Source organism: Trichoderma evansii (assembly GCF_050947405.1).
Source record: "Trichoderma evansii strain SZMC 28006 chromosome Unknown GGI43scaffold_13, whole genome shotgun sequence".
NCBI classification, from domain to species: domain Eukaryota; kingdom Fungi; phylum Ascomycota; class Sordariomycetes; order Hypocreales; family Hypocreaceae; genus Trichoderma; species Trichoderma evansii.
The window spans coordinates 347,232-374,491 of NW_028145193.1; the positions used below are offsets into that span (position 1 = coordinate 347,232).

Below are 27,260 nucleotides of genomic sequence, written 5' to 3' on the forward strand. Positions count from 1 at the left end.
AAACGAAGGAATACCCGATGCTTCTCGTTAATCTTCATTTGTTTGTTCTTGGTCGCTATGCCATAACAAGGTAGCTGCAATCTGCAGGGTGACCTTGCTCTACTTTTTAGTGTATTGTCATGCCCTCCTTGGTCCAATTAATAAATTCAGCTTTAGCTACTGAAACACTGCCGAAAACAATGAATAATTACACATACCTAGTAACTGATGAATACTTCTACAGCTTTCGGCTTTAGTGTACACCCACAAGCAAGAGTGCAAAATCATGACTCTCCAGCATATCTTATGAAAATTATACTCATTCTTCCGTCTCTTTGTCTATCGTCTTTTATCAATATCCTAACTCATACTTCAGTCTGCGTGACGAGAAGAGGTGGGTAGCCCACCTGGTCTATCTTTGCAGGCGAAGTGCGGCTGAATCCTCTACCCTGCCTGCCAAGAGAAAAAAAACCCGTGTTATACCAGAGAGTTTGTGGTCTAGCGTTTTCAGGCAGCGTAGTCTAAGTTGAAGATCGATGCTTCATTTGCCTTGTACAGTAAAGTCACATCTACTAATAATATCCAGGCACATCACACACTGGCAGCTGAGAACGGCTGACAGGGAGCGGGGCAGAAGATACAAGTTTTGGTTCATCGCACTGAACGCTGCTGGGCACGAGCTTCGCTCAAATGTTTCAGAGTCAACGCGTGCAAGAAGTTTGAAAGCGACAAAGTGACTAGAGCTAGATGAGCGTACACTCAAAATGAGATAAAAGGAATTGACCAAGCGGTGAGGTGTGCTTCATGCAGTACTGGTGGAAAACGAACTACTAATTAACAGAGGCTCTAGCAATTTTAGGCACGAGGCGGTCTTTCGCTCTCAGGTTGCAGCCAATGAAGATGTGACAGCCGAAAAAGAATAATACGTCTTTGCATGAAAAACTGGTTATGGCGGGTTTAGCGCTCTGCAAGTTAATATAAATTAATATAACTGCGCTTAGTGCTTCGTCAACAATGGGCTTCAAGCTGCTGGGTGCCCGATTTTGGTATTCACTGCGGATACTAAGAGCCGAGTGGGGAAGCGTAAGGCGGATGAATTATGTAGCCGAATGGGATGCGCAAAGGATCTATATTAAGATCGCAGCCTGGTCATTATAATGAGATTTGGAGAGCATGGATTGGTTCGCGTAGCGGATGACTCCCTATCAGAAAATATACTATGGAATGAATAGCCACTACCGAAGAAAATGGAGGCTTATGACTATGTATCATTGTGTATAGTAGAAACCAAAATGAGTGTCCGCTTCTTTCAATACAAAGTTAAACACTTTACGTGCTTATTCGCCGTTCTAAGGTAGAACTCTATCTACCGCCACAAGCACAGATATTGGCACCGCAATGTTATATCAGTCAACACAACCTACAACAAGTGTTGAACATGTTTGACGTCAGTCTTCAAACAAGGGAGAGGTTATCCAGCACCCCGAGTTCATTATCCTAGTTGCTTACTCAAATGATACCAGGCCCGTAGAACAACAAAGTACCATCGGTGCGGATGACTCAGCAAATGATCAATCACCATTTTACGAAAAGGTACTTCTTTATTGGAAAATCTACTTTAAACCATAGGTACCAAAAGGTTGGGTGTTGGATGATGAATTTGGGGTGCGGTTAATATATCTCTCAAATAACATTTCCTTGGCTAATATCCCATATGCGCTTATAGCAGAGCCTAAATGAATGATTAAATAAACAATTGTCCATCTGCATCTCCTAAGATAACAGGAACTACTTTAGCCGATCTTCTTATGTGCTGTCTTGGGAATCGAGAAACAAGCACGGGTCATGAAGATGCCTTTAGGAGATCAATCGCTACGACAAGAAGACGATCACTTGACTATGAGTTCAGACGACACAGTTCAGTTCACCGACATAGGCTCTGATGCCGGTTATAGTGGCCGAAATGAACGCATCTTTACCCAGCCTCCGGTGACAATTAATGTGTTTGGTGCTGGCTCGGTAACCACAGGGGGATCTGACACGGTGCCTACCGCTGCTACTACCACCATCAGTACTGGCATATCCGGTAACAGTGATTCCGTTATTTCGCGCCTAGAGAGCCAAATCGCAGCTCTATCATGCAAAGTCGAGCAGCTTGCTTTACAGATTAACTCAGCCCAGCCACAGCCTAGACTTCAGGTTGACAGCGGGTTCTGGCGCACAAAGAGGGCTTCAACATCACAGCGCGTCGCCTTTTCAAAGAGATTTCAGTCGGCGCCAAGGGTCATAGTGGGCATATCCAAAGCTGATTCAGATAAGAACAGGAATTTCAGACACAATGTGTATGCATCGGACATCGATCCGGAAGGATTCACTGTTCATGCCGATATTTGGGCTGATACGATCCTGTTCGAATGTGGAGTCTCATGGGTAGCTATAGGAGATGGGAAGAAATAAGTTACACTAGGTTACATGTCAATCATCGAGAATTTGGGCTTAGAACAGTGTATATGATCGATGTGTGGCCATGATGCTGACCGAGAATGAGCAGCTTCAGTGGTAGATATTGGTCGAGTTTGCAACCAATTCTTGAGTCGTTCCACTCTCAGCACATTTTAAGAGCTGTACGAACTCATTTCCACTCGCTCCAATAACGCAACAGGCAGAAATGTAGTGGCATACGTAACATCATATATCCGTTGTTAAACTTGTTTCCAAGTGCACATATACCTATACACCATTCCCTGCTGTTACAATCTCGACCGCAAATGCCAGAGGTCTATACTAGTCCAATGTTTAGTGAATTAACATCACAAATGCCTAGCTACATGGAGTTTTAATACTTGTAGCTCAATATTGGGTAGCCTATCAACTATTAAATAGTCAATAAGTATATGGAATAAGAGGGCGGGAGAGCGGGAGAGAATATCGATACATGGTACAAACGGCTCGTCGGCTAGGACTGGCGGTCGCTTTTGCAGGTCTTTGGTGGGGTATCGAGGTCTGAACATTTCGGACGTAATATTAAGATAACAGCTTCCTCTTTTACAAATTCATTTACGCAATATTAATAAATGATTAGTTATATATATGATCTTTTCTCTCTATTTGCGTCGTTAGATATCTTGCTCATAAAATCAACTAGTGGGATACGCGCTTTTTATCAGCTAACGCCTTTTAGATGAGATTTTGTTTGAAGCTCGGAATAAAAGTTGAGGGTACTGTTTGCCTAGTTGCGTTAGAGTGACCTAAAAGCGCCACAATACTCCAGATTTTCGGCCCACAGAGGCTACCGGCGGGTGTCTTAGCTGGCACATCTCGGAATCAGCTTGGCGGGCCATTTCCGCGACGCTACCCGAGGCTTGAGTTCATAAAGCCATCATTGTGCTCGCGATATGTTTGCTTCCATCATAGCAACTTCAATCTCAAGTCGGATCGATTACTTCTACGCTATTTTCAATTCTTTCGACTAAATCTGAGGAATCTGAACTACTCATCCCTATCTGTTGAACTCTATAACATACACGTACTGTGTCTTGAATACCACCACATAATTGTCGGCCCCGCCACATAGAACCGAGCAACTCTCATCAAGATGTCGGATCCAACATACACCATTTACAGCTACTTTCGCTCTTCTTGCTCTGCCCGCCTTCGAATGGTGCTAAACCTCAAAGGCATTGAGTATGACATGAAGACTGTCAACCTCCTCAAAGGCGAGCAATTGTCTAGCGAGCACAAGGCCCGCAACCCAAATCTCACTGTGCCTTTGCTGTTGCGCACGGCCAGCGACGGAAGTGTCTTCAAGGTCGGCCAATCAGTCGCTGCTATCGAATATCTCGACGAGACGTTCCCTCAGAGCTATCAGCTTTTGCCGCCGATTTCAGATCCAGAGGCAAGGGCCGTCACACGTACGCTGGCTAGTATCATTGCCTCCGACCTGCAGCCAGTCACAAACATGAGGATAATGAAGCGCATTAGGGGGCTAGGATCTAGCCCAGAGCAGTGGAATAAGGAAATAATGACAGAGGTGCTTGAATCTTATGAGCTCACTGTCAAGGATTCGGCCGGCGAATACTCTGTTGGCGATAACATAACCTTGGCCGATGTTTGTCTACTACCAGCTGTTTGGAATGCACAGAGATATGGCGTTGATCTCGATGCGTTCCCCATAATCATGAGGATTAGTGAGAAGTTGAGCAAGCATCCCGCAATTATCAAGGCGCATTGGCAAAACCAACCTGATACCCCCGAAGAGCTGCGTGCGAAATAGTTGCCGATTGTGGATCGTTTCTTGTTCATTATCTCTCTGTGATATACATATGGACTATGACTAACCGCACAAAATCCAGTTGTTGAGTCTGAGTTTGTTTTCACTACGGAGTAAGGCGAGCATTGTGTCTTCGGTTTATCATTATGCGGCACCTTACTTCGGGATTCGGCTAACTTTTCCGCTGCTCTGGTTGTTAAGATCGATCTGTAGATTAGCTTGGTGCAGAGAAAATACACGCCGGCTTCTTCTGCCTTATGTGGAACATTTACGCTTAGGCATTGCTCCGCCTTTCCAAAAGTTGCATTTATTACGCAATGACGCATCATACAAGATAGTTATTATTAGCTCAATATATCTATCATATTGTCACACTACTAGCTGCCACTCTCTTCAATATGATAACTCTATTCTCGAGGGCTGTCTCCGGGATTTATTCAAGGGCATGCAGACACCTAAGTCATCGAATCATACAGCAAATTTGACTGGATCATAGATCCGTCTTGATATACATGTTACTACATCTAAATAAGGTAAATAAAACGTGATTCGTTCATAACTAAGCTCACGCTATGCACTCTAGGGTTGTCGTGGTGGAAGTGAAAAAAGGGTATACCAAACAGTACCAATCAATTGCTCAATCTCGACGCTCATGCTTGAACAAGATTCTCAATCAAAGTGTCAGGCTCTTTAAGTCGAATCACTATTCCCTTTCCCGCTGTTTTACCTTGTTTCAATATTTCTAAAGCTCCATTTATGGCACCGAGGCCGCCCGGTATTGATTCGACTTCCGGAGGCAGCAGCTGTTGTGTATCAAGCAGCTCATATAGCCACTTACTCAAATGGCCACCAACATATTGACTGGTATGGAAAAGCTTGATTGGTACTGTATGAACTTGGATGTTGGGTGAATATGTTGGAGGGGTGCCTGCTAGAGCAACAAGATGGCTGAGTTTACTGCCACCTCCACGAGTAGCTATATAGGCGGATGACAATCGATTAGTCGGCGTTTCGTATCCTGGGCGGCAATATCTAGAGCTTGTACGCTCTGCAAGAACTTGTTGGCACCATGCAGCGCTTTGTGGTCCAACAGTGTCGATAGCGAATCTTAGTGAGCCTGGGATAAGCTTTTTGATGTCCCGCTTAGCTTGATCCAGATCGCTGCACTCAACTAGAAGGTCTGTAACGCATGTTAGCAAAAGCTTCGTCAATAATTTATAGACAAGCCTACCTGTTCCAAGTGACCTCAAAAGCTGCTGATGTTTACTCAAATCGGCAACGGCCGCAACTTTCATTCCTCCCAGCTTAGCTAGCTGAATTATAATCTGGCCTGTAATAGTAGATGCTTCAAACTAAGTTAGATGAGTGTTCTTTTTTTTTTTTTTTTTTTTTACGATCTTTTGTTATTACTCACCTCCATAGACTAAGAGCCATTCGCCAGGCTGGGCCTGGTAGCAAGGGGCCAGAGCATCAAAGACTTCGTCGATGATATCGTCAGGTATATCTTCTGGACGTCTCCTAGCAATCTCCAGAAGATTAAAATCTCTCTTCTTTGGACCCTTTGCAAAAGTGAGACCCAGACAGACTCCAAGAGAGAGACCTGCGGCAATGTAGGCGACACCCATGGAAGCGACTTTAAACGGATCGACATTCTTGGGGATTCGAATTGCATTATAACAGCAGACAATAGTATATTCTTGAAACGTCGACTTTCTGATATCGCGATAGTCTGTAGGCACAGCAAGGACCTTGGACAAATATTAGTCATCCATGTTTAGGATGAGGCATATCATCTGAGCTGGTAGACTCACCCACTCTCCTAGCTGAAGGCTACATTTCTGGTCAACCTCGGAAGCTATGATCCTGCCAATAAATTCACGTTCATTTAAGCCAGACAGCGATGGGAGAAGATATCCAAGATCTCTAAGGTTAAGCTTGTTAATAAGAAAAGAGCCTTAAAGGAGTGGTAGTTTACAGTGCTTTCTTGCGGGAATATACGTACGCAGATTTCCAGTCGGCTGGGTTCAAGCCGATCCCGTACACTTCCACTAATAGGTCTCCAAATTTTAATTTAGGGATCTTCCTATCCGTGTGGAGTCTATAAGGCTGTCGATGGTCATGGAGAAGAAGTTGTCGTTGTGAATATGGCATGGGTTTTTCGTAGATGGTGATCGGACACGATGTGATCGCGGTGGCCTCTGTAGTCGTCATTATGGCCTTGGATGATGCCATAGCCATGGTGTAGATGGGAGCCAATGTTCGAAGGCCCAAGGGTCATCCGTAATAAGAGCCGTCTTAACCTTGTGCTTGCGTGATGAGAATAACATTGTTTTTCGAAGGTCCCAGGCTGACGGCGCGCTTTATCTGTCCATGGTAGAGTATGATGGTACGCAAGTGCTTACACGTTTTGCACGAACTAGTGGCGGGCCAAAAAGTAAAGTAACTGGCAGATTCCGTATGGGCATAGAAGGGAAATAAAATGCTAATTCAAGTATATAAACATACTAGGCTCTTTATAAGAAAAACAAATAAAATTGAGGTATAGAAAGAATCCTGCATAAAAAGGCAGGATTGGGGCAGTATAAGAATCCCGCATGAATTTCCGTTTTTAGAAATGCGGCGCTTCTAATGCTTGTGGGCCGATTAAACAATAGAATTTGTCAGGTATTACCTGACGGTCTCTGTTAAAAACGCCTATATTGATGTATACACACTATTGACTATTTTAGCTTACACTACCTAGGTACATATATATTAAAACTGCTCAAGAAGGCAAATGTCTGAGAAGGGCAAATGGAGCCCCCTTTTGCAACGGCCGCAGGTGGTTTAGATACGAGTTATCTGTAGTTAATACTCGTAAGCTCTTTCGAGGGCATAGTCTTAATATGGTTGACCGAAATCGTCCGTTTCTCGAATTGAACTATATTCGGCCGAATTCCGTATGACCCGAGCAAGCGAGCTGAGCAAGTTTAATTCACCGCACTCACAACTTCAGGAGGTCTCTAGTGGTTTGCAAATGAAATATACCAGCGCATTTCTTCTTCTTCTTTGTATCTCTGCGGAACCGCATAGTATGGATACATGAGGCTTTATTTCTCTTTTGAGCGACCTTGGCAAAATGGCGAAGGCCCTTGGGGGATGTCGTGATCAGATAGCGGGGCATTGGTGAGGGCGAACCGTGTGGCGCGTGGGGAGAGTTATGGGGGAATTATCAGCTTACCGTTGGCGGTTGGCTATCATTAAGCCAGAGTAGGAACTACTCTAACATGCAGCATTATGAGGCTGGAGTTCTTTGCTGGCGTTTGCGATAGTAATTGGAGGAAGAGAGCAAGGTTCGGCCGGTCCCTGCATTTTTTTGCTGCAAATGTCTCAGGAACTACGTATAAGAGATTTGAGAACCCAGCCTATGAGGGCGAAAGTTGATACACGTGACAATGATTCTATTAGGGTAGAGTCGTTTGCGGTAACACTGGTATCATGATTACATGTATACATGTCGAGTCGCCTACCGATTTCTGCCGGGTTGTATGGCCCTGATGGATATTGAATACGGACTACGATGCCGAAATCGCAGTGTTTTTATCGAAATAACCTGATCTACCGGCGCGAATCTGCATCATAAATGAAGCTGTGGCGCCTGTATGATTGTTCGCATGTATGATTATTCGCATGTGTTGATCACTGTCGATATTTTGACGACGCGCCGAGATTCGAGCAATGACGGAACTCATGCTGCGAAGAAAAGAGAGCGAAAACGAAGGCGAAGGCAATGACACATAAGAAAAATGATATGAGGGCCTTGTGGTTTGCGCGATAGGCTATTCTGTGATGGATGACGGGCTCATTTATGCTTATTTTCTCAACAACGGCTTGGACCAACGGCTATCCTGTCTTCTACTCCACCAAAGACCTATTCCGTGGATTGTTGAGCTTCATTCGGGCTGATTACGTGTCTGAAGAAGCATTTATAAGATGGACAGAGCCGTTTCCTTTGATCAGTAATCTACCTACTGCCTAATCTGCCAATTCTGTCAAAGCACTGCCAAGACACGCCTTTTCAGCGAATCATCCAACTCAAGCTTCATTTATCCGTCACTATGAAGAAAGTCTCCGGTCTCCGGTCTGCGTGTTGATTCTTTTTGAATTAGTCTTCAACATATACGACGTCCGTTCTTGTTGATTTCCAACATGTCTCTTCTGATAAGAGACGATTATTAATCGCCGCTTAGTGAAAGTGAAAGCAACAGAGCCTCTCTCGGCAACTCAGTGACTGTGTCGCCGTCTGAATTCGGCATTGAAAACCGGAGAACTAATTTTCATGCGGGATTCTAATCCGCGCCGGTGGGATGAAACTTGATGTCGGTGACGGATTTACATTGAATTATAATCAGTTGAGAAATGTTGCTGCCACCAGTATCGCATTGGTGAATTTAAGATCGGCAGCATCCGTCCAGGTTGAAAGAATGGTATATTCTATCAACACTGAACAGAGTTGAGTTGAACGCTATCTCATTATGGCGTCCGAATCTATCATCAAGAAAATCGTCTGGTATGGCGTGAGTATAGCGCCTGCATCTGTTGAGACTAGATCACGTAGCTTACATGTACCCAGCAAGGAGCCAGACTCGGCAGTCGAGTCCTGCAGCGCATTGCTGCGCTCAAGAAATACGACATTGCTTTCATCGGTCGCAAAGATCCGTCTGAGTACAAGAATGTGCCTGAAGGTATCCCTGTCGTGCAAGTCGATCTGAAGGATCATAAAAGTCTCGTCAAAGCATTGACGGGGGCTGATGCTGTTATCGTGTTCATTCAATTCCATCCCGGCGGAGACCTCGACATTGTTCAGCTTGCGCTCATCAATGCAGCTATAGAGGCTGGAGTAAAGCTCTTTGTGCCGTCAGAATGGGCGCCTGATACTGCAGGCGGAAATGGGGCAACGATTGCAAGAGTAGGACCAAACACTTTGCCTCCCAATCCTGCCGTCGCAGCAAAGAGGGTGATTCACAATTACCTGATGGCCAGATCTGCTGCAAACCAGATTGACTTTGTAACTCTGCATGTTGGAAATCTGTTAATAAGTAAGTGCCATTCCCAGCAACAAAAAAAAGTTCATAACGATGCTTGGGATCAATGTGCTCATTGCTTCGACTTTAGACTTGAGTGGTTTTGCATCTTTGGACTTAAACAACCGTACTGCAGCGCTTGGCGACGGCGGTCACGGCCTCATCTCCATTTCTAGCATCGATACGCTTACGAGAGGTCTCGACGGTCTTTTGACCAAATATCCAACTGTTAAAAACAACTTCTTCTACATCTGCGACGGCGAAACTAGCCTACAGCGTATTGTAAAAACGTTCCAAGACGCTTCAGAGACCAAGGAGCCATGGAAAATCACTTCGTTTTCGATTGCTGAAAGAAAGCGGCAAGCAGATGAGAACATGCGCAACGGAATATTCACCGTCAGAGAATTCGCAGCTGTTCTGACTTATCCGTTTACCGGCGGCTTGACTGTTTGGCAAAACCCCGACAATGAAAGGCTCGGCCTGGAACCGCCTAGTGATGGAAAGGCTCAGAAGATTGTTGATGACTTCGTACAGAATTCGATAGCAAGGGGATATGTCAGTTAGGCACCGGGTAGAATGATTTCCAGGGTTAAAGACGTGTAATAACGAAGATAGTAACAGACTCGATTATGATCTACAATTTGAGCTATATTGATACGAAGGATCTTATTCATGGCAATAAACAAGTTGTTGTCTTGCAGCTGAAACAACACAGGCAATATTGTCAAATACACCAGTGGAGCTTTCGTATTTGTTTGCAGTACAGCTAAAGAAGTGTAATCTTCCAGCCCCGATGTTCCGTACTCACGCCTCCACTTCGTATAAATCACGTAAACTAAGGACTGGCTCTATGCCCCAACTTGTTAGACCGTCTATGGGTCATGTCTTTCAATGAAATCTGTCTAATTTAGTTTAGTTTCTCCCTATTTCGCTAAATACTAACCTGGAAGAGTTTCGATTTCTATTATCTACGCTGGGTTGCCTCTCTCACAGCCCAGCTATTCTACCACCTACCTGTACCGGGATGTTGAAAGCTGGAAGCAAAGGGGTAATCATTCTCATCTATAGGATGAATCTATTGTCTCAGTATACATTCAGCTGGTGGCGAGCCTGGGGGGCAAGAGCTACATGGCCAACACCTTTCAACAAGGGTATATCTATGGGAGAGGCTAGGAATAGCAGTGGCGCTACTCTAGGCTCTACTGCACAGATTAACAAGTTTATATCACATCTTCCTATTTCACGCCAGAGGGCGCGACTGAAAGTCTGTCTCATTAGGCTCCAAAACTAATAGATGTAGGCTCGCAGATATCCGACTTGTTATACCGGCATGTGATGAGCAGGATGTCGCCTTCTGACGGCGCCATGGTGTCATAGAGAGATATGCACGCATTCAATAGGGGCAAGTTAGAGTAATAATGGAGGATTGAAACTGAATGCCATTCGTTTTACATAGAGAGGCATTTACCTTTTGAGATATGGCAAAAAATTTGTATTTGTCTCGCATACCTGAATATCTTTTTTAGCCTTTAGGTGTGGGAGGCGTGCCTAAGAATTGCCACCCCAAAAACCAAATATTATGTCCAAGATTGTTTATGCACGCCCGCAGTTGATATGATACCGAAATGACAGCCGTAGCTGAAGTACAGGGAGGGTGTTGGGGGCACATTCATGCAGGCCAGTCCGTGATCGTTATAGTGGCAATTATGCATCCAACATTCGGTGAGGATATACGGAGTAGACACATCAAATATATCAAAATAAAACGATATATGCCAGAAAGGGTATTGCAATTTGTCGGCACACGACATTTGGAAAGCAATAATTCCTCCCTGTTAGAAAGATTGTCAAAATAACACAGCACAGCCCTGGAGATATCGGGCTTCCCATCAAGCTTCATGGTCTGGGACTATACGGCAGCAGTCGTTACGATGGCCGGAGGTGTTCAATCCCAACTGTTGAACAATTTGCTCCTCATGACGACAGTGGCACGTTATGCCATTCGTAGCAAGTGTTCACATGTCCCTGCCAGGTATCTCCGATCCAGACCAGACTCAGCCCCAATTTCTATCTGCGAGCAGTTCAAAACTGAAAAGCTCGGGACCGTCTTAGTTCACAATGCCAAGGGTCGAAGGAGCATCTCAGCCGTCTCTCCCAGGGACACGGTTGATGCAGCGTGCCGTGCTCTGACCAGGGGAGGGCGTTACACTCATCTCACATCGAATTAGCTCGCATGAGGCGGCAGATGTCAAAAAAGGTAACTCCTTTTTCTTCTGATTGCCGGTGGCTGGCTTGCCACATGCTTTGGCTAGTAGATGGTGGTTTGAATAGCCTCCAATGTTTCCCGATGTTGATAGTGCAAGCCTGGAATAGACGAAGAATCAATCAAATGATCAAATTTAAACGCTCAAGCGTAATAACTATTGATCGGTAATGTCCTTTTTCATCATCCTAACAATGGCCCAGACTTTTCTGTCGGTGATGAAAAGCCTTAGTAAAGACCCCCCTTGCTTCAGCCCAACGACGTATGTACTCGCGTGCGTAATCCAGAAGGTGGGCATAACGAGTGTGCATGGGAAGATTGCGCCATCTGCGCTATTAGAACGTATTTGGAAGTGCTGGAAGTCGCTCCAGAAAAGGCGACCACCCGAGGCTCCATAATGAGGGACCCTTTACTTTTGGAACGCCAGGGCGGTTCTAGGATCCCATGTCCGTGTATCTGGTGCAACGTGGACAGCCCTCCAGCCGTGCCTTGGATGCTTGTGATGATGATGAGAGCAGTAGCTGAGAAGCTGAAGCTGAAAGTAGCGTCAAAGGCAGCCCAAGCAATGCAGCTAGGGAGAGACAAATGTCACGAGTCGATATACTGGAGGTGGCGTAGGTCATCTAGTCATTGAAGCAGAAGTGCCGATAGGTCCAGCTGTCTGTCAGCTAGTCGCGCCAAATAGCAAAGTGATGCTATCTCGATGGAGCCACTTCGGTTCGAGAGGAGGATTGATGCGCCGGGCTCCATAATAGGACGCGGAGCACGGAATAATACGCATGCCCAACGTCTGCCCTAGTGTAGTAGCTTAAATCAAGTTAGACGGCGATGTTCCGTGATGCTTTCCCGGAGACATCTCTTGGTATGCTTATGTGATGAGCTCAAGAGCATGAAGCGTGATGGGACAATACATGTGCCGCGCTACAGCTCCATAGAGGGATTAGGTGATATAATGGATCTATGTTGACTTGAGTTGACGTGCGTAGGACACGATTCAGTCGGCAGCGTAGAGGCCATCACAGAAGATAGGCATCTGTGGCGATGAAGCTTTCATCTCGAGAGCTTCGGGTCGCCGGCAAGGAGCTAAAGCGTCCCCCCAAACCGGTGTGTCAGCCCGAGAGAGATGACATGGGAGGAGCAGGGATCGCATCGTAGCATGGCGATGCCGTAGCCGCGGGCGTGTGGAGTCTCTGGGTCCTTGGGATTCAGTAGATGGCTTTTTACTCGTGAAATGTGCTTCGTACGAGTACGATGCCAAACGTGTTGTTTTTCTACAGTGATCAGCCAATGAATGGTCTGGTAGGTCTGGTAGGTCATGCTGACAAGCCTGTTCTCGTACAGATTAAAGCAACAGCCATCCATGCAATACAACTCTACGGTCCATCGGGAACCCTCATCCAAACCTGATCCCTTGCATGAGCGTAATTTCTTCTCCCGAAGCAAGAGTGTACAAGTAGAGTACACGTTATCTCTCATAAAATGGAATCAAATCAAAGTTTTCTCCGTTGACGCAATCCATACAGAATCTCTCTCCATAAGTACCTCTAACAACCATCCAGTATGAAGCCGCTACTTACAGCCATTCCCCATCCGGGGGCTTCTTTAGGCTCTCTGCTAGGGAAACTAGGTAAGCCAAGAAAAGAAAAAGAAGCAACCAAAAAAGAGGGCCTCCGCTAGACTAGCCGTTCGGTGCCACCCCTGGACCTTTTAGCTGCAAGCGAATACTTAGGCGGAAGCACGCAATCCGGTGGCTCTCTCGACAAAGGTACGCATCTTGCCCAATCTCAGGCCAAAGCAAACCTGCCAGATTTTTTTTTTCTCTTTGGTCTCTCATCTAGGCCCTGAGAATTGGACCCCAATTATTCATTATACTCCAGTTGGCGGGTGGCTGCTGGGGAGGGTGGATTTGTACACGCCCGTACACGCCTTGTACAAGGAATGTATATGCCGGTATGGGGAAGATGGAACGGGCTTGCAATACGGCGTAGATATGGTGCATCTGGTGCTGAATCGGTATCCATCTTGGAGTCTCACCAATACCGGGGTGATACCTACAAAGTACATGCAATTGCACAACTCAAAGCAGTATTACATAGCACCACACCCAGGGGAGTACAACAATAGAGGCTGATCCCAGACCTGGGACGGGAACACAACCAGCTAGGAATAGAGCACATGGCATGGATGGATAAGGATGCGCATCCGCACGAGGCTCGGAGCAACCTCCCAAATAATTGCTCCTACTGGGGATGCTGCTTGCACATACATAAAGTTGGGCTTGCTTCCACCGACCCGCATCTCGCATCTTACAAGTCCTCGTCTCTTTCCTTTCATCTTCACTGCAGCTCTGGAAGAAGAGGTCGATCATCTCCCATCTGCTCCATACGGTGCGTCACAGACGCGTATCCTGCAATATCCCCGTCTCCATCTGGGTGTACTACGGGACCAAGTCGATTCATGGTGACGACTTGTGTGTAAACTCGATACTTTATACTTTATCCACTCCTCTATTTCTTTCCAAACTCAATTCCTTTTTTTTTTTTTCATTCACATACCGTAACCATGTCTTTCGCGACTACAACCAAAGACCGCCTCGCAAAGGCCTTTGGCTTCGACTCGGAAGATCGTGACAGCGATGTCCCGTCAATATCCAACGCCGATCCGTTCCTCGAGCGGGAGCCCACCGTGGGCGAGTTTCTCGAGGAGATTCGGCCTTCGCTGCATGATATTGGAATGTACTTTTACAACCTGTTTCCCTTTATCCATTGGATCGGCAAATACAACTTGACATGGTTCATTGGTGACTTGATTGCTGGTGAGTTGCAACGCAGCCGCAAAAAAAACCGTGATATATACGAATTGTGTCTAATTCCGCCATGTAGGTATGACTGTTGGTGCTGTCGTTGTTCCCCAGAGTATGGCGTACGCGCAACTGGCTCAACTTCCCGTCGAATATGGCTTATACTCTTCTTTCATGGGTGTCTTGATCTACTGGTTCTTTGCCACTTCCAAGGATATCACCATCGGAGTAAGTCTACATCTTTGTTCAACATATAAAACCAGACAAGACTAACCACCTTAACTTCACAGCCTGTTGCCGTCATGTCCCAAGTCACCGGTGACGTCGTCCTCAAAGCCGCAACCAGACTCCCTGATGTCCCAGGCCATGTTATTGCTTCCGCTCTCGCTGTTATCGCAGGCGCCATCATCTGCTTCATCGGTCTCGCACGCCTAGGATGGCTCGTCGAATTCATCCCCCTGCCGTCCATCTGCTCCTTCATGACCGGTTCTGCCATCAACATCATCTCTGGCCAGATCCCCAAGCTTATGGGTATCAAAGGCGTGAACACGCGAGCTGCGCCGTATCTGGTCATCATCAACTCGCTCAAGGGACTTCCGACGACGACTATCGATGCTGCTTTGGGTCTGACTGCTCTGCTAATGCTGTATCTCATCCGAGGTTTCTGCACGTACATGGCCAAGAAGCAGCCTCACAAGGCCAAGATGTACTTTTTCATCTCGACTTTGCGAACGGCCTTTGTGATCCTGTTATATACCGGTATTAGCGCGGGTATGGTGCTACACCACAAGAAGAAGCCCCCGATCAGCGTCCTTGGCACGGTGCCTCGAGGTATGTAGAACTCGGTTTCTCCTACCTCCCTCTCAGAAGATGATTTGTTTTCTAATAATAAAACTACTACAGGCTTCCAACACACTGGCGCTCCCGAAATCAACACTACCATTATCAAGGCTTTTGCGCCTGAGCTTCCCGCTGCCGTCATCGTCATGCTGATTGAGCACATTTCCATCTCCAAATCATTTGGCCGAGTCAACAACTACATCATCGACCCGTCTCAAGAACTTGTTGCCATTGGCGTCACTAACCTGCTGGGTCCCTTCTTGGGCGCATATCCCGCGACTGGATCCTTCTCTCGTACCGCCATCAAGGCCAAGGCCGGCGTTCGCACGCCTTTTGCCGGTGTCATCACCGCCGTCGTTGTGCTTCTGGCTCTCTATGCCCTCACAGCCCTCTTTTACTACATCCCCAACGCCGCACTCGCCGCTGTCATTATCCACGCTGTGGGCGACGTCATCACTCCGCTCAGCGTTGTCTTCCAGTTCTGGCGTGTGTCGCCCATTGAGGTTATCATCTTCTTGGCCGGTGTCTTGGTGACTGTTTTCGCTACCATCGAGGATGGCATCTACACCACCATCTGCATGTCCTTTGCCGTGGTCATCTTCCGCCTTTTCCTCAGCCGTGGCCGCTTCCTTGGAGTTGCCCGCATTCGCACCGTTAAGGCGACAGATGCGGTAAACAAAGGCGGCGACCAAGAGGCTCTTGTTCAGTCCTCAGAGTACTCGCAGCGATCTGGCTTCCTTCCTCTGGGCCACGAAGATGGCTCTAACCCCAGAGTTGTTGTATCGAGCCCGTATCCTGGTATCTTCATTTACCGCTTCGCTGAGGGCTTCAACTATCCAAATGCTACGCGGTATCTCAACCACCTGACGGAGACTATCTTTAAGGAGACTCGACGAACAGACGTCAAGACAATTGCCAAGCTTGGGGTAAGTTCCTGATATATCTCAAAAACATTGGAATAAAGAAGAAACAGAAAACTAACGGTTTAACAGGACCGGCCTTGGAATGACCCAACTCCCAGACACCAAAAGGAAAATGAGCACGATACCCGGCCCACACTCAAGGCCATCATCCTCGACTTCTCCAGTGTCAACATTGTCGACGTGACCGCCGCCCAGGCCCTGATCGATGTCCGCAACCAGCTCGACCGCTACGCAACCCCCCAGACTGTTGACTGGCACTTTGCCCACATCGAGAACCGCTGGACGAAGCGAGCTCTCTGCGCCGCCGGCTTTGGGTACCGAACCCCCCGCCACAACGCGGTGGACGGCGAGGGCGCTGGCCACTGGAAGACCATCTTCAGCATTGCCGATCTGGGCGGTTCGGACAGCGCGGCGGCGGCGGCAGCGGCGGAGGAGAAGGGCGGCCGGGCGGTGCAGTACGATGTGGAGCGAACAAACTCGGATGACATATCAAAGGCATCTGATAAGGACGTGCCCCCGAATCCCAGCAGCCGTCGCCTGGTGGCCATCAAGGGCCTCAACAGGCCGTACTTTCACTTTGACCTGCAGGAGGCAGTCGAGTCTGCGATTGCAAACGCGGAGAGGCACAATGAGAGCCGCCGTGGATCTGATGATTCTGATGAATAAGCATTTGCTGTTGTTTTTCTGATTTATGAATATTTTTTTACTATCTAGTACTTGGAGGAGGAGCGTGTCATATGTTTTAATGAGCTTTGTAGCTACTGATTGCTACTAGATGTAGCAGCAATGGTAGTAATCTTCTTTACCTTTCTATATCATAGATACCACTGCTTGTTGGGGATGTTGTTGAGGAATCCCACGGCAGACAAAACAATACAACACACCGTCGCTGGAAATTAACAGCACACGCTTATTTCCACGTTGATACTAGTAGACATAAGATTCGAAATCTGACTCTTGCTTCCGCACTATGCTCCTATGCATATCCTATATATGGCTCTAACCAGAACTTCTGAAGTGACGTGGCAATAGATCCCGGGTAAGCCATTTGCGCTGGGAATTGGCCAATCGAGGCGAAAAACTGCCGTGCCCATGGGGAAAAGGCGGCGGTGGCTGAGTAGAAAATAGGTATTACGGCAACAGCCTTCACGGGACGTGGAAGTGAATTCGATTCATTCATTGATTCACGTGGCGCGTGTGATTGGAGCAGCGACTCAGGGCCGGGACTTTTGTTCCCACGGACGTGAGGATATAGGCATTTAATTGCGCAGGGCAACGTATGCCTATATTTACCTACCTATATAGCTATCCGTACTTCAATGAATACCTAGGCGATGGATCGCGAAAAAGCGCACATGCATGAGCGAGAGATGAGGTCGTAGTAGTTCCGATATCCGAGGAGATAAGAGGAGATTTGCGGTGCATATAGGCTATCGTGACGGCTATTCCGTCATTGCCCATAGCGTCGACAAGGTCCGGGTAGAACGCAGAGTATCCCGTTATTCAGCTTCACATGATGTGCCAGCACCCCCAGTTATTAAATTGGAGTCTATTAGTCCTTGTCTCTCTTTGTCTGTACCTACAGTATTTTTCTAGAATGCCATTAGCAAGCCATACGTATTGTCTGGGTGCAGCTGCCGCTGTGGAGGTATATCGGTAGCCATCGGAGCAGATACGGTAATTGCCGTCATTGTAGTCATGGTCAGATATTAGGCGAGCATTACGAAGGACTAAGGTAACCACTAATCAGCTGCTATTAGGTGCTCCGTGTAGAATCAAGTCAATCTGATGACGCTTAAAGTACTAATACTTGCCTACCTGAGGGCTACATTACTAAAAAGAAGATTGAGTAAAAAAAGAAGACGAAGCGAAACAAAAAAAGAACAAGCCATGCAACGTCAACGGCAATAGTTGTTAATTTAAACAATCATTAAAAATCATCGACTCATTTCCTCTTCCCTTGCTTAGCGCCAGTACTTAACTTGACAGAGGAAGAAACAAGAACCTTTGCCCTTGTAGGCACTACCTTCTGTGATAGGATAGAGCTCCCTAGCAGCGCTGCAACCCAGCTCTAACTCGCTGTGGTTCGCTGTGGTTCGCTGTGGTTCGCTGTGGCCGTCTGACAAAGCAGCGCCCGTCACTCAATACGGGGCATGGCTGGCGCCAAGTGACGTAATGGCACGTTGACGGGCACCCTCTTTGCTGCTGCAGCGTCCAGGACGGCAAATTTTGCTGCTTCTAGCGACCTCGTCCAGCGCGCTAAGGCGGCGCCATGGCTGGTGCTCTTTTTCTTTTAAACTTTGGCTGTGCCGGGTGGCCAAACCGAAGGATCCGTCGATTCCGCCAGAATCTCGCCCGAACTCTGAGCAGCGAACGCAGAGCGAAATAGACACGGCAAGGCTCGCTTTGGAATGGAGCAGAACGCGTCACTGACCTGACTTATTCGCCGCAGTCGTTGCGATTGAATTGTTTTCTCGACCTTTTACGCCATCCATTGACTCTGATCGACACGCCTTTTGTGTGCCGCGTCCTTCTTTTGTTTGCTCGCAATTCTTTCTTTTTGCTTCATCGTTCGCATTCCTTGCTAGAGAAACGAGACGAGCCCAGCTGCTTTTCCCCAGGGCCAAGCGAAAATTAAGCAAGTGGGAAAAACTGGTTTTCTGGGGCCTGACTAAGCCGAGTCTGGGGCATCTGAGAGGCCCGTCCGTCTCTGTGTCGCCATCCATCTTAGATATCCACACGCTCAGACCCGATCCTGGACTGCGCCGTCCAGCAGCAATCCTTTCAGCATGGATTCCAGCCGGCGCTCAAGAGGCTCTCGAAGCCTGCGATCATCGCGATGGCGCTCAATCTCGTCTGCGTCTGCATCTCCCTCGCCGTCTCCCAGGTCGCCTTCGCCCATCCGCAGCGATGAAGAGGTCGATCCTCACACAGTCGTTCCATCATCGCAGCCGCCAGCTCGAAGTGAGAGCCGGTCCAGCTTGCAGCCGCCGCCTCCCCAATATGGCGCTCCCAATTCCAGTCGTCGCATGAGATCCGTATCGTCTCGGCGGTCGTACAACCTTGCGACGCCAGACGCAACCGAGGACTCAGAGACCGAGTACTTCCCGCCGCTGGGCGTCACTTCCAGCGCTGTTTCCAGGACATCGAGCATCCGCGGCCGTATGCCGTCAAACGCAGGTTCCGTTGCAGCCTCCAATGCTGGTGCCCGACCAGTTCATGAGCGAATTAGACAGCCCAGTGTTCGCATTCGACGCAGCTCCAGCGGCTCTGCGCGAGGAGGAACTTCCACTATTGACTATGCTTCTGAGAGCAGTGACACAGATACAGGCCGGCGACACTTTCCTCGGCCGCGAAGCATATCGCAGCCCATGCCTGCCGCGCAAATCTACCCGGATGCCAACGTTGCCAGGCTGTCGCGCCGGGTGCCGCAGATTGCGCTGCCGCGTCTCACAGAGGAGGGATCACGGCCGACCCTCACTGAGCTGGGCATCCCTCCATCGCCCCTTTCTCCCTCGAGGTCGCTGCCAGAGGAGCCGCTGGAGGAAGACGACCCTCGCCAGCCTGATGGCGGCGCTCCCTCGAGGAGATTGACCAGAAAGAGGAAGCTTAGCAAGATGTTCTGGCCTGGCGGCTCTCTCAATCGCGGACCAATGTCACCACTGCCCCGCGGTGTAAGTGCAGAGAGAGACCCATCCGCAGGTCCATCCCAGGGTCACTTTGGCCTGAGCCTTGGCCATAACCGCGCCCAAGACCAACCCGCACCCGATGAGTACGGCGAAGAGCTGGTGGACTGGCTGGATATCATTGGTGAGCCCCAATTCGATCTAGAACAAGCCAAAGATCTACAGATGCTGACAGTTTCCGTGTGCCACTAGATCCCGAGGTCCAGACCCTTTCGACCTTGACCAACGTACAAAACTCCCTGTTCGTGCCTGATCTTGGCTCTTGGATCAACCGCCGCCCCACCTACGTCTTGTCCCAGCGTGACGTTGGGCCGGTTGCCCGTCTCGGCCGACCCGCAGAGCGCGAAGAGGAACAGCTGCCAGAGCCGCAGGAGGAGCTCCCAAGGTTCGAGACCGGCGTGGAGACGCCAAGGAGCGAGGGTGTGCCGACGACGCTGCGGCGGTCCGACACAATCACCTCCAGGCTCACAGACTCACATTTCGCCGCGCTACCGCATGGCATTAGCCTTGAAGGCTGGACCGAGGAGGAGAAGATGGAGCTGGACGACCGTGTGCGCCACATGCTGCACTCCAAGCGGTCTCGCTTCAAGCGCACGATGAAGGGCTTTGGCCAGTACGTCCGACGGCCGCTGGGCTTCCTCGTCACGCTCTACGCCGTCCTCATTACCCTCTTTGGTTTGGCCTGGGTGCTGTTTCTCATCGGCTGGATCTACGTCGGTGACAAGCAGGTGTACACTATCCATATCATTGACAGCGTGCTGGTAGCCCTGTTCGCCATCATGGGCGACGGCCTGGCCCCCTTCCGAGCCATTGACACATACCACATGGCATTTGTCATCCACTACACCCGCAAGATTAACAAGGCTAAAAAGCAGAAGCTCAAGGAGAAGGAGAATGGCATTACTGAGGGAGTGGGCGAAGGCAGCGTAGAGCTCACACACTATGCTTCTGGTGACCCTCTCGCATCGTACCCCGAGCCTCCCAGTCTCGAACAGGGCGTCGAACCCCAGAGCGCCAGCGGATCGGTCGAGAGAATCGCCACTAGCACTAGCAACCTTGCGACAGCGCCCACACCCGATCCCGAGCAGGCCATTGTGGATCAGAATGGAGACATTGAGGCCGCTAAGCTCGACATTGAGTACGACGTGGACTCTCCGCTCACGTTTAAGCAGTGGAAGCGCTTGCGGCACCACCAGAAGAAGCTGGCCAAGTCTCACAGTTTCTACAAGCCCGACGAGACCTTTACGCACTTTTCCTTCCCCTTGCCCTACTTGATTGCCATTGTCATCTTGCTGGACTGCCACTCGTGCTTGCAAATCTCCCTGGGTGCCACCACCTGGGGTATTGACTACCACCACCGACCTTTTGCCATTACCACCGTCATCCTCTGCGTCAGTATTGCGTGCAACATCTCCGCCGGCATCACCATCATGGTTGGCGATCGGAAAACGAGAAAGAAGGATGTGTGGAAGCTGTTGACTCGACAGGAGTTGACGGGCGATGCCATCAAACATCTCGAAACCAAGCGTGCCAAGGAGCAAAGCCGCAGCCACGACAGCGGTCACAATAGCGTGCAGGAGGAGATCCAGACGGATATGAGCAGCAAAGAGGATCGGTGATAACCGCTCCATACATATATGTGCACGAATACGAGGCCGATCACCAAGAACGGCTTATAAGATACAATAAGTTACCTCATGATGATTTTCCCTTTATTCTCTTTCCTTTTTCTCCTTCTTCTCACTTCGATAAACCAATCGTTACATCAATCAGAGATACACACGTGGCGTTGATCAGGCGTACAAATCGAAGCCATTTTTTTCGGGCATTCTTTTGGGTTATTTTTATCTTTTATTTTTATGGTTTGTTGTTGCCTTGCTTTTATGCGGTGCCAGGATGGATATGCATGCCATGGCGGTCCATATTTTTTTTTTTTTTACCTCGGGATTTTGGCCGTAAGCCATGCCATGCGGCCGACGCTGGAGATGGATGGGGAGTGGTTCATTGTACGGGATGCAGGAGTTCTTGGCGCAGTCTGCCCAAAAGGCTTCGGACGATACAGAGCATGTCCCGAACTTCTAGACCTCGATCTGGCTACATTTAGTCTAGTCTCAAGGGTGTTTGTTTAATTAATGAGAAACGCTTTGCAACGATCTGGCGTCGCCTAGAGCCTCTACCGTGCCACCGATGCGACCTTGTATCGGCCTTGGCCCTCCCAAAAAGTGATGCATCCCTTTTTCTGCTGCCCGCGCTGTCACATTAAGCTAGGTAGGTTTCTTGCGTTCAATCTCCGCCTCATATCCGACGATGGCTTGCAGCACTTTTGCGCCCTACCCGCGCCGAGAATGCGGTTTGTTTAGAAACAAGAAGCCGTAAGATGGAGAGAAGAGGGCTAGAACAGTCTAGTCCAACGGATATTACGGATCGTGTGGTGGAGAGTCGTCTTGGCGATCTTTTTATTTCCTCGCACTCGCTTTCACCCACCCAGTTTCACTTTTATCTGCTTCCCGCAATTAGTGGCTTGTTATTCTCGTATGGTAACCGTTACACTGGTCTGACAGCTGTCACTTATCATCTTTTCTCCTTCCTTACTTTCTTTTTTTCCTTTTCTCCCCCATTCGTTGTCCATTCGTGGCTTACTTTGTCCCTCCTTATCCAATACTGATCTTCTGGTTGGTGATGCGTTTGTCAGCCAAGCGGCGATGCAAGGTCAGGGCGGGGGGCTAAAGATTAGAGACCACGGGCCTGGACTCGGGATAATGATCGATCGAAATGTCTTTCTTTTTTTTTTCATCTTCATTTTTAAGATTTGAAATAGGGAAAAGGGCTGCGCTAATGCCGAGGGGTGGATTAGCCGTCCTGCCCAGTGGTACGGTGCCTGATATGAGACCTTCCGGAGGAAGCTTGGACACCTTTCAGCTGATATTATCTTCCTTCTTTATTCTCGTCCAAGATAAAATGTCTGCTTGACACTCTTTTCTTGGACACAAGCGGAAATCCACGCCATACATCAAGACATTTCCAGAATAGACACAAAGAAGAAGGAGAAACAATGGTCGCAGACCTACCACTCTCCACTATCCCTCCGTCGAGGCCTCATACTCACACCATCATATTCTTGCATGAGAACAAGAACTTTGCACGAAGCGCTGTCGATCGGATGCACGAGGCCACTGATCGTGACTGGCAGTCTATTATCCAAAACTACGCCTCGACGAGGTGGGTGTTTCCTCAAGCACCCACCGGCGAGCCTCTTATACCGTCATTGCAGTCCATCTCCACGGGCATTCAGCATGCTGTACACAGAGGCGAACCGAATTGGTGGAGTCAAGGTACCGAAGATCCGGATGCTGCCAGAAGAGAGAGTGCTATTCTGCCTGACCTGCGAGAGAGGATCAAGGAGCTGGAAAAGGTCATCACAAACGAGGTGAGCATGCTGGGTGGCCGCTGGGACAGGGTCATACTGGCTGGTATAGGCCACGGCGCCGGCATGGCGATGGCGACGATAATCAGCCTGGGAATTCCTAACGAGGACGGTTCCATATCCAATGCAAGCGCCGGAAAGCCTCAGCCGTTGGGCGGTTTCGTTGGGATATCGTGCGAGATGCCACTGCAAGCGACGCCCTCTGTGGCACGCCGGATTCTCTTCCCGGACAGCGTCCTACCGGAGTACAACGACGTCTGGCAAAAGACACCCGTGCTGCTGCAGTACTTTCTCAACGGTGGACAGCAATACCTGGACAAGGGCAGGGCTCTTCGCGATATGCTCGTCACTAATGGCGTCGAGGATGTTTGCTGGAAGGAGTACGAAGACGGACGGATGTTTATGAATTCGCCGCGAGGCGTGGAGGACATGAAGGAATTTTTTCGGGACAAGATGGGCTTGACGCCTAATTACTGATCGAAATGGGATGATTTATACGGCGTGTTTGGGTTAAAAGTATACGAGGGAGGGATCTGTGATGTGAATTTGATGATACCGGTATACGCATTATGCTGGACAAAGCCTGTATTTGGAGCATTTATTATTTTTGTTATTATAAGCACCGCTTAATATTTATTTGTATTAATTAGGCGTCTAGAGAGACCTTTGCTCTACCAGCTGAGCGACGGCACGAGGAGAATAGAAACCAATCCAAGAAGAGCGCTGACCAATATGCGTTCATTCCCAATTGTTCCTGTCAAGACAGTGTGTGCTGTTTCAGCAAAAGTCCCGCGATGCCATTTGAAGCAAGAGGGCAGTATCTAAGTGGGTATATCATATGGCTTTACGAAGTGCAGCTCTCGGTATCCTGGTTGTTGGGCTGACAGGGGAGTTGAGGTATGGAGTAGTAAGCTGGAACAAGCGCTCGGGAAGATGCCTGCTAGTGTGGAGTGTAGATGGCTGTATAACGTCAGAAATGCCGACTAGCACCACTACCCTTATGGTTGATATAGATAAGAAGCTGTTGAGAATGATGCCTTCAACAAGCCACATAGGTGATATGATACTTTTATTTGTTAAATTTTCTTAACACTACTTTCAACCATCTCTAATGTAATCTGGCCCCCTGCTCAAGAAAAAGTAATACGTAGTGCTTCGTATGGTGGCAGCCCAATAATATTATGCGTACAAGACGCCACTTCACATAAGCGCGCACACCACCTTAGACATTGTCTCGGACATTCTCGACTAATACAGGCCCGACTGACAGCTCGACTGACTGAGACACGGACTCAGCTCCAGGCTCTAGTACCAGGATTTCGGCTTGAATTTAAGACTGTGACTGTGATGGTAGGACCTTTGCCAAGGGAGAGCCACTGCCCTTTACCCCCCGTATGGAACGACTCAAACATGTACGAGTAATATTGGGTGTTTGATCTTAGTGCTTGCATGGCTGTGCCCACTGTTAGCCATAGCTTAATCACATCAGCTGCTTATCGACTTTTAGCTTCCCGAGAGGTACTGCTTCAGGAAATGAACTAGCTTGATGAACCAACCGTACGAGCATGAGCTCAGATGAATGCCTTTGGCGCATGGGGGCGGTTCATCCCAGACTTCAGATCTCCAAGCTTGCTGCTGCATCTAGACCACACGTGGAGATCACCATTATCGTGGGCTTGTTAATTTCACAGCCGATGTCGATGTTACGCCGCGTTATTACGCTGCCAAGATCTTGTTTTTGGAAGCACAACGAAAACTTCCCAGGGGAGAAGTGCCGTACCTTACGTGTAGAATCCTGGTGTGACATCCTTATTTGCCGTGTCTCATATCTTTTATAGCCTACAGAAGGGACTGACCTGCTTTCCCCTCTTTCTCCCTTCTCTTGTTTCTCTTCTCTTCGGCGTGGCTCTTGTTTCTTCAGCTACCATCAGCGGGTATTCCCATGATTATTTATCCCCTGCTTTGCCAATCTTCAGCTCGTCTCTCGCTCGGTTTGATGTTGACTATTTTACATCTGTGCAATAAACTTTCGTCATTGACTCATCCTCTCACAGCCACCATGGACGGTCCCCCGCCCATTATTATTGGCCTCGAAGGCCTCATTCAACACTCTCTCCCACGTATCACTAGATTTCGCAGCGCCGCAGCTGCCATGACAAACTTTGGGAAATTATCGCCCTTCTTGAAGCGACTTCAAGTCAGCATTCTGCTTTTAGGCTCAATTTACCGTAAATTCTCACAATACGACATGATATCGGGATCAGATCTGTGTCTTGGTATATGTCATGACAGCCTTGTACAGACGCAAGGAATGATTGAAGCAGTCCTGCGGGCACCAGATGGCGACAACGTATATCAGTTAGGCGCAGATGTGCTGATTGAGAGACTGCCTGAGGAGATTAGCTCTTTCATCTCCTCCGTTGAGCTCTTGAGGAGCACATACCAAGAGTTAGTGGTGTTGACTGGCTTCTCCTTCTTGTCGCTGACCATCTTGAATCAGATCACAATCCGAATACATGCTCGGATCAATGAAGGAGCTCGCCAACCTACGACGAGACTACTCTAAGCACCTGCAAGAATGCACAAACAGTCGGAAAAAGGGATCGCATCCTACTACAATGGCCGGATCAAGTGAAGACGAGCGGACATCGCGCTCGGATAATGGAACGCAACTCACTGAGCCCGAAGTATCATCGTCTGACAAGCCGCCCAGACAAAAACGCATCGAAGAAAAGTTATCACTTGCAGGTAATACTGCTACTATAAAAGAAAAGCTCGGTCACACCGCTCTCCTGGGGGCACGTTCCACGTCTAACAAAGGCGAAAAGCCTAGACACGAGGCTAAAAAGAACAAAGAAGCATAATGAGAGCTTAGAAAGAGACATTTTTGCACTAATACGACATTAAGCCAAATAATCGGCAACATTACTGCATCGAAAACAGTCTACCGTCGCGTAGCTTTATCTACTCTGTTAGTGAAAGACCTTGTGTCTCCTTGACAGTACTAAAGAAAACAAATCTTGGTGGCATAATTACACGTATGGACTAATCTAAGGAGCAGGAAGATTCTTCTACATACAGTGGATGCATATGGAAGCAAAGAAAGGTCATTAATGAAATTGACGCGGCCGCTCGCGAGGAAGGGATAAAGAAGTGGAAGCAGACACGGACCTGAATTTTTCTTTGTTTTTGACAAGAGTATCGTTTCGAACATGGGTTATACAACGGAATGGGAAAGTAATTGTATGCACTGCCTTTTTTTTGTTCTTCTCTATTTTTAAGCATGTTTGATACCAAGGCCAAATTTGTCTGTGTATAGTACAGACCTGATTCAATTTTATTAATTATTGCTCTGTTCATATTTTGCTTCCGGTGCTCTCTCGCTTTCTTTAAAATTTGCACATCCAGATTCAAGAAGTAAAGTTTGCCCCGCTGTAGAAGGTGTTGGAGCGACTAAGAAGGCTTACCGAGATTATCACATATGGATTTTTGTCACAGCCACAGTTGGATGGAGAATTCAGGGTCAGAATAGTGCTTCATTCCTAGCTATTGAGATAGGACTGAACCGCTGTGTATATAGACGGGTTGATCCTTCTGTCTGAGGCCAAAATGAAAGTATCATTTTGACGCATTGGTCATGTCTTTTCTTAATTCATGTGATACTGTGACGGGGTTCGCCATAGTGAATACTCACCACCACCAACCAATAAGACTACTGGTGCCAATGCGGCAATCCACATCAGCTACAGTAATCCAAAACGTGACCAATTATGTACTGTTGCTACGAATCACTGTGAAGGGATATAGTAGCAACGTCCCACAAGAACCACCTCTTGTCTTGGAGCAATTTCCAGTCGGAGCTGAGGGATAAGCAGATCAGCCCGCGTGTCTTAGACATGTTAGAAATAATTTCCCCGGCGACAATGGCGTCAAGACCATGATGGTCAGCAGCTCTTGTAGTTATTGCACTATGATAGACGAAGCACGGCATACGAGATTAATGGTAATGATG

At 48.2% G+C, this 27,260-nt stretch overlaps 9 protein-coding genes across 9 annotated transcripts; 8 read left to right on the forward strand and 1 right to left on the reverse strand.

Moving 5' to 3' along the window:
• Window positions 1–1,341: 1,341 nt before the first annotated feature.
• On the forward strand, window positions 1,342–2,613 carry GGI43DRAFT_78954 (H-type lectin domain-containing protein). Its single transcript, XM_083210313.1, has 3 exons — window positions 1,342–1,426; window positions 1,503–1,572; window positions 1,777–2,613. Exon 3 carries the CDS (start codon window positions 1,825–1,827, stop codon window positions 2,434–2,436), a length of 612 nt encoding a protein of 203 aa, XP_083059480.1. The 5' UTR covers window positions 1,342–1,426; window positions 1,503–1,572; window positions 1,777–1,824; the 3' UTR covers window positions 2,437–2,613.
• A 490-nt stretch (window positions 2,614–3,103) lies between these two features.
• GGI43DRAFT_407919 (glutathione S-transferase) lies at window positions 3,104–4,630 on the forward strand. Its single transcript, XM_083206299.1, has one exon. It carries the CDS (start codon window positions 3,575–3,577, stop codon window positions 4,250–4,252), a length of 678 nt encoding a protein of 225 aa, XP_083059481.1. The 5' UTR covers window positions 3,104–3,574; the 3' UTR covers window positions 4,253–4,630.
• Window positions 4,618–6,929, reverse strand: GGI43DRAFT_407921 (uncharacterized protein). The gene is made up of 5 exons (XM_083206300.1): window positions 6,252–6,929; window positions 6,061–6,172; window positions 5,664–5,997; window positions 5,481–5,594; window positions 4,618–5,429 (listed from the first exon to the last, which is right to left on the reverse strand). Exons 1-5 carry the CDS (start codon window positions 6,485–6,487, stop codon window positions 4,900–4,902), a joined length of 1,326 nt encoding a protein of 441 aa, XP_083059482.1. The 5' UTR covers window positions 6,488–6,929; the 3' UTR covers window positions 4,618–4,899.
• A 1,443-nt stretch (window positions 6,930–8,372) lies between these two features.
• GGI43DRAFT_78974 (uncharacterized protein) lies at window positions 8,373–9,986 on the forward strand. The gene is made up of 3 exons (XM_083210314.1): window positions 8,373–8,805; window positions 8,862–9,327; window positions 9,404–9,986. Exons 1-3 carry the CDS (start codon window positions 8,764–8,766, stop codon window positions 9,874–9,876), a joined length of 981 nt encoding a protein of 326 aa, XP_083059483.1. The 5' UTR covers window positions 8,373–8,763; the 3' UTR covers window positions 9,877–9,986.
• A 3,642-nt stretch (window positions 9,987–13,628) lies between these two features.
• Window positions 13,629–17,460, forward strand: GGI43DRAFT_407930 (sulfate transporter family-domain-containing protein). The gene is made up of 5 exons (XM_083206301.1): window positions 13,629–14,390; window positions 14,458–14,603; window positions 14,666–15,206; window positions 15,279–16,141; window positions 16,208–17,460. The coding sequence occupies exons 1-5, from the start codon at window positions 14,138–14,140 to the stop codon at window positions 16,802–16,804; spliced, it is 2,400 nt and encodes a 799-aa protein (XP_083059484.1). The 5' UTR covers window positions 13,629–14,137; the 3' UTR covers window positions 16,805–17,460.
• Window positions 17,461–18,263: 803 nt separating this feature from the next.
• Window positions 18,264–21,563, forward strand: GGI43DRAFT_79143 (DUF2985 domain-containing protein). The gene is made up of 2 exons (XM_083210315.1): window positions 18,264–19,948; window positions 20,017–21,563. Exons 1-2 carry the CDS (start codon window positions 18,928–18,930, stop codon window positions 21,441–21,443), a joined length of 2,448 nt encoding a protein of 815 aa, XP_083059485.1. The 5' UTR covers window positions 18,264–18,927; the 3' UTR covers window positions 21,444–21,563.
• Window positions 21,564–22,077, forward strand: GGI43DRAFT_79144 (uncharacterized protein). Its single transcript, XM_083210316.1, has one exon. It carries the CDS (start codon window positions 21,684–21,686, stop codon window positions 21,951–21,953), a length of 270 nt encoding a protein of 89 aa, XP_083059486.1. The 5' UTR covers window positions 21,564–21,683; the 3' UTR covers window positions 21,954–22,077.
• Window positions 22,078–22,683: 606 nt separating this feature from the next.
• On the forward strand, window positions 22,684–23,974 carry GGI43DRAFT_79146 (uncharacterized protein). The gene has a single exon (XM_083210317.1). It carries the CDS (start codon window positions 22,877–22,879, stop codon window positions 23,723–23,725), a length of 849 nt encoding a protein of 282 aa, XP_083059487.1. The 5' UTR covers window positions 22,684–22,876; the 3' UTR covers window positions 23,726–23,974.
• A 1,182-nt stretch (window positions 23,975–25,156) lies between these two features.
• GGI43DRAFT_407935 (uncharacterized protein) lies at window positions 25,157–26,607 on the forward strand. Its single transcript, XM_083206302.1, has 2 exons — window positions 25,157–25,696; window positions 25,749–26,607. Exons 1-2 carry the CDS (start codon window positions 25,191–25,193, stop codon window positions 26,110–26,112), a joined length of 870 nt encoding a protein of 289 aa, XP_083059488.1. The 5' UTR covers window positions 25,157–25,190; the 3' UTR covers window positions 26,113–26,607.
• Window positions 26,608–27,260: the final 653 nt, after the last annotated feature.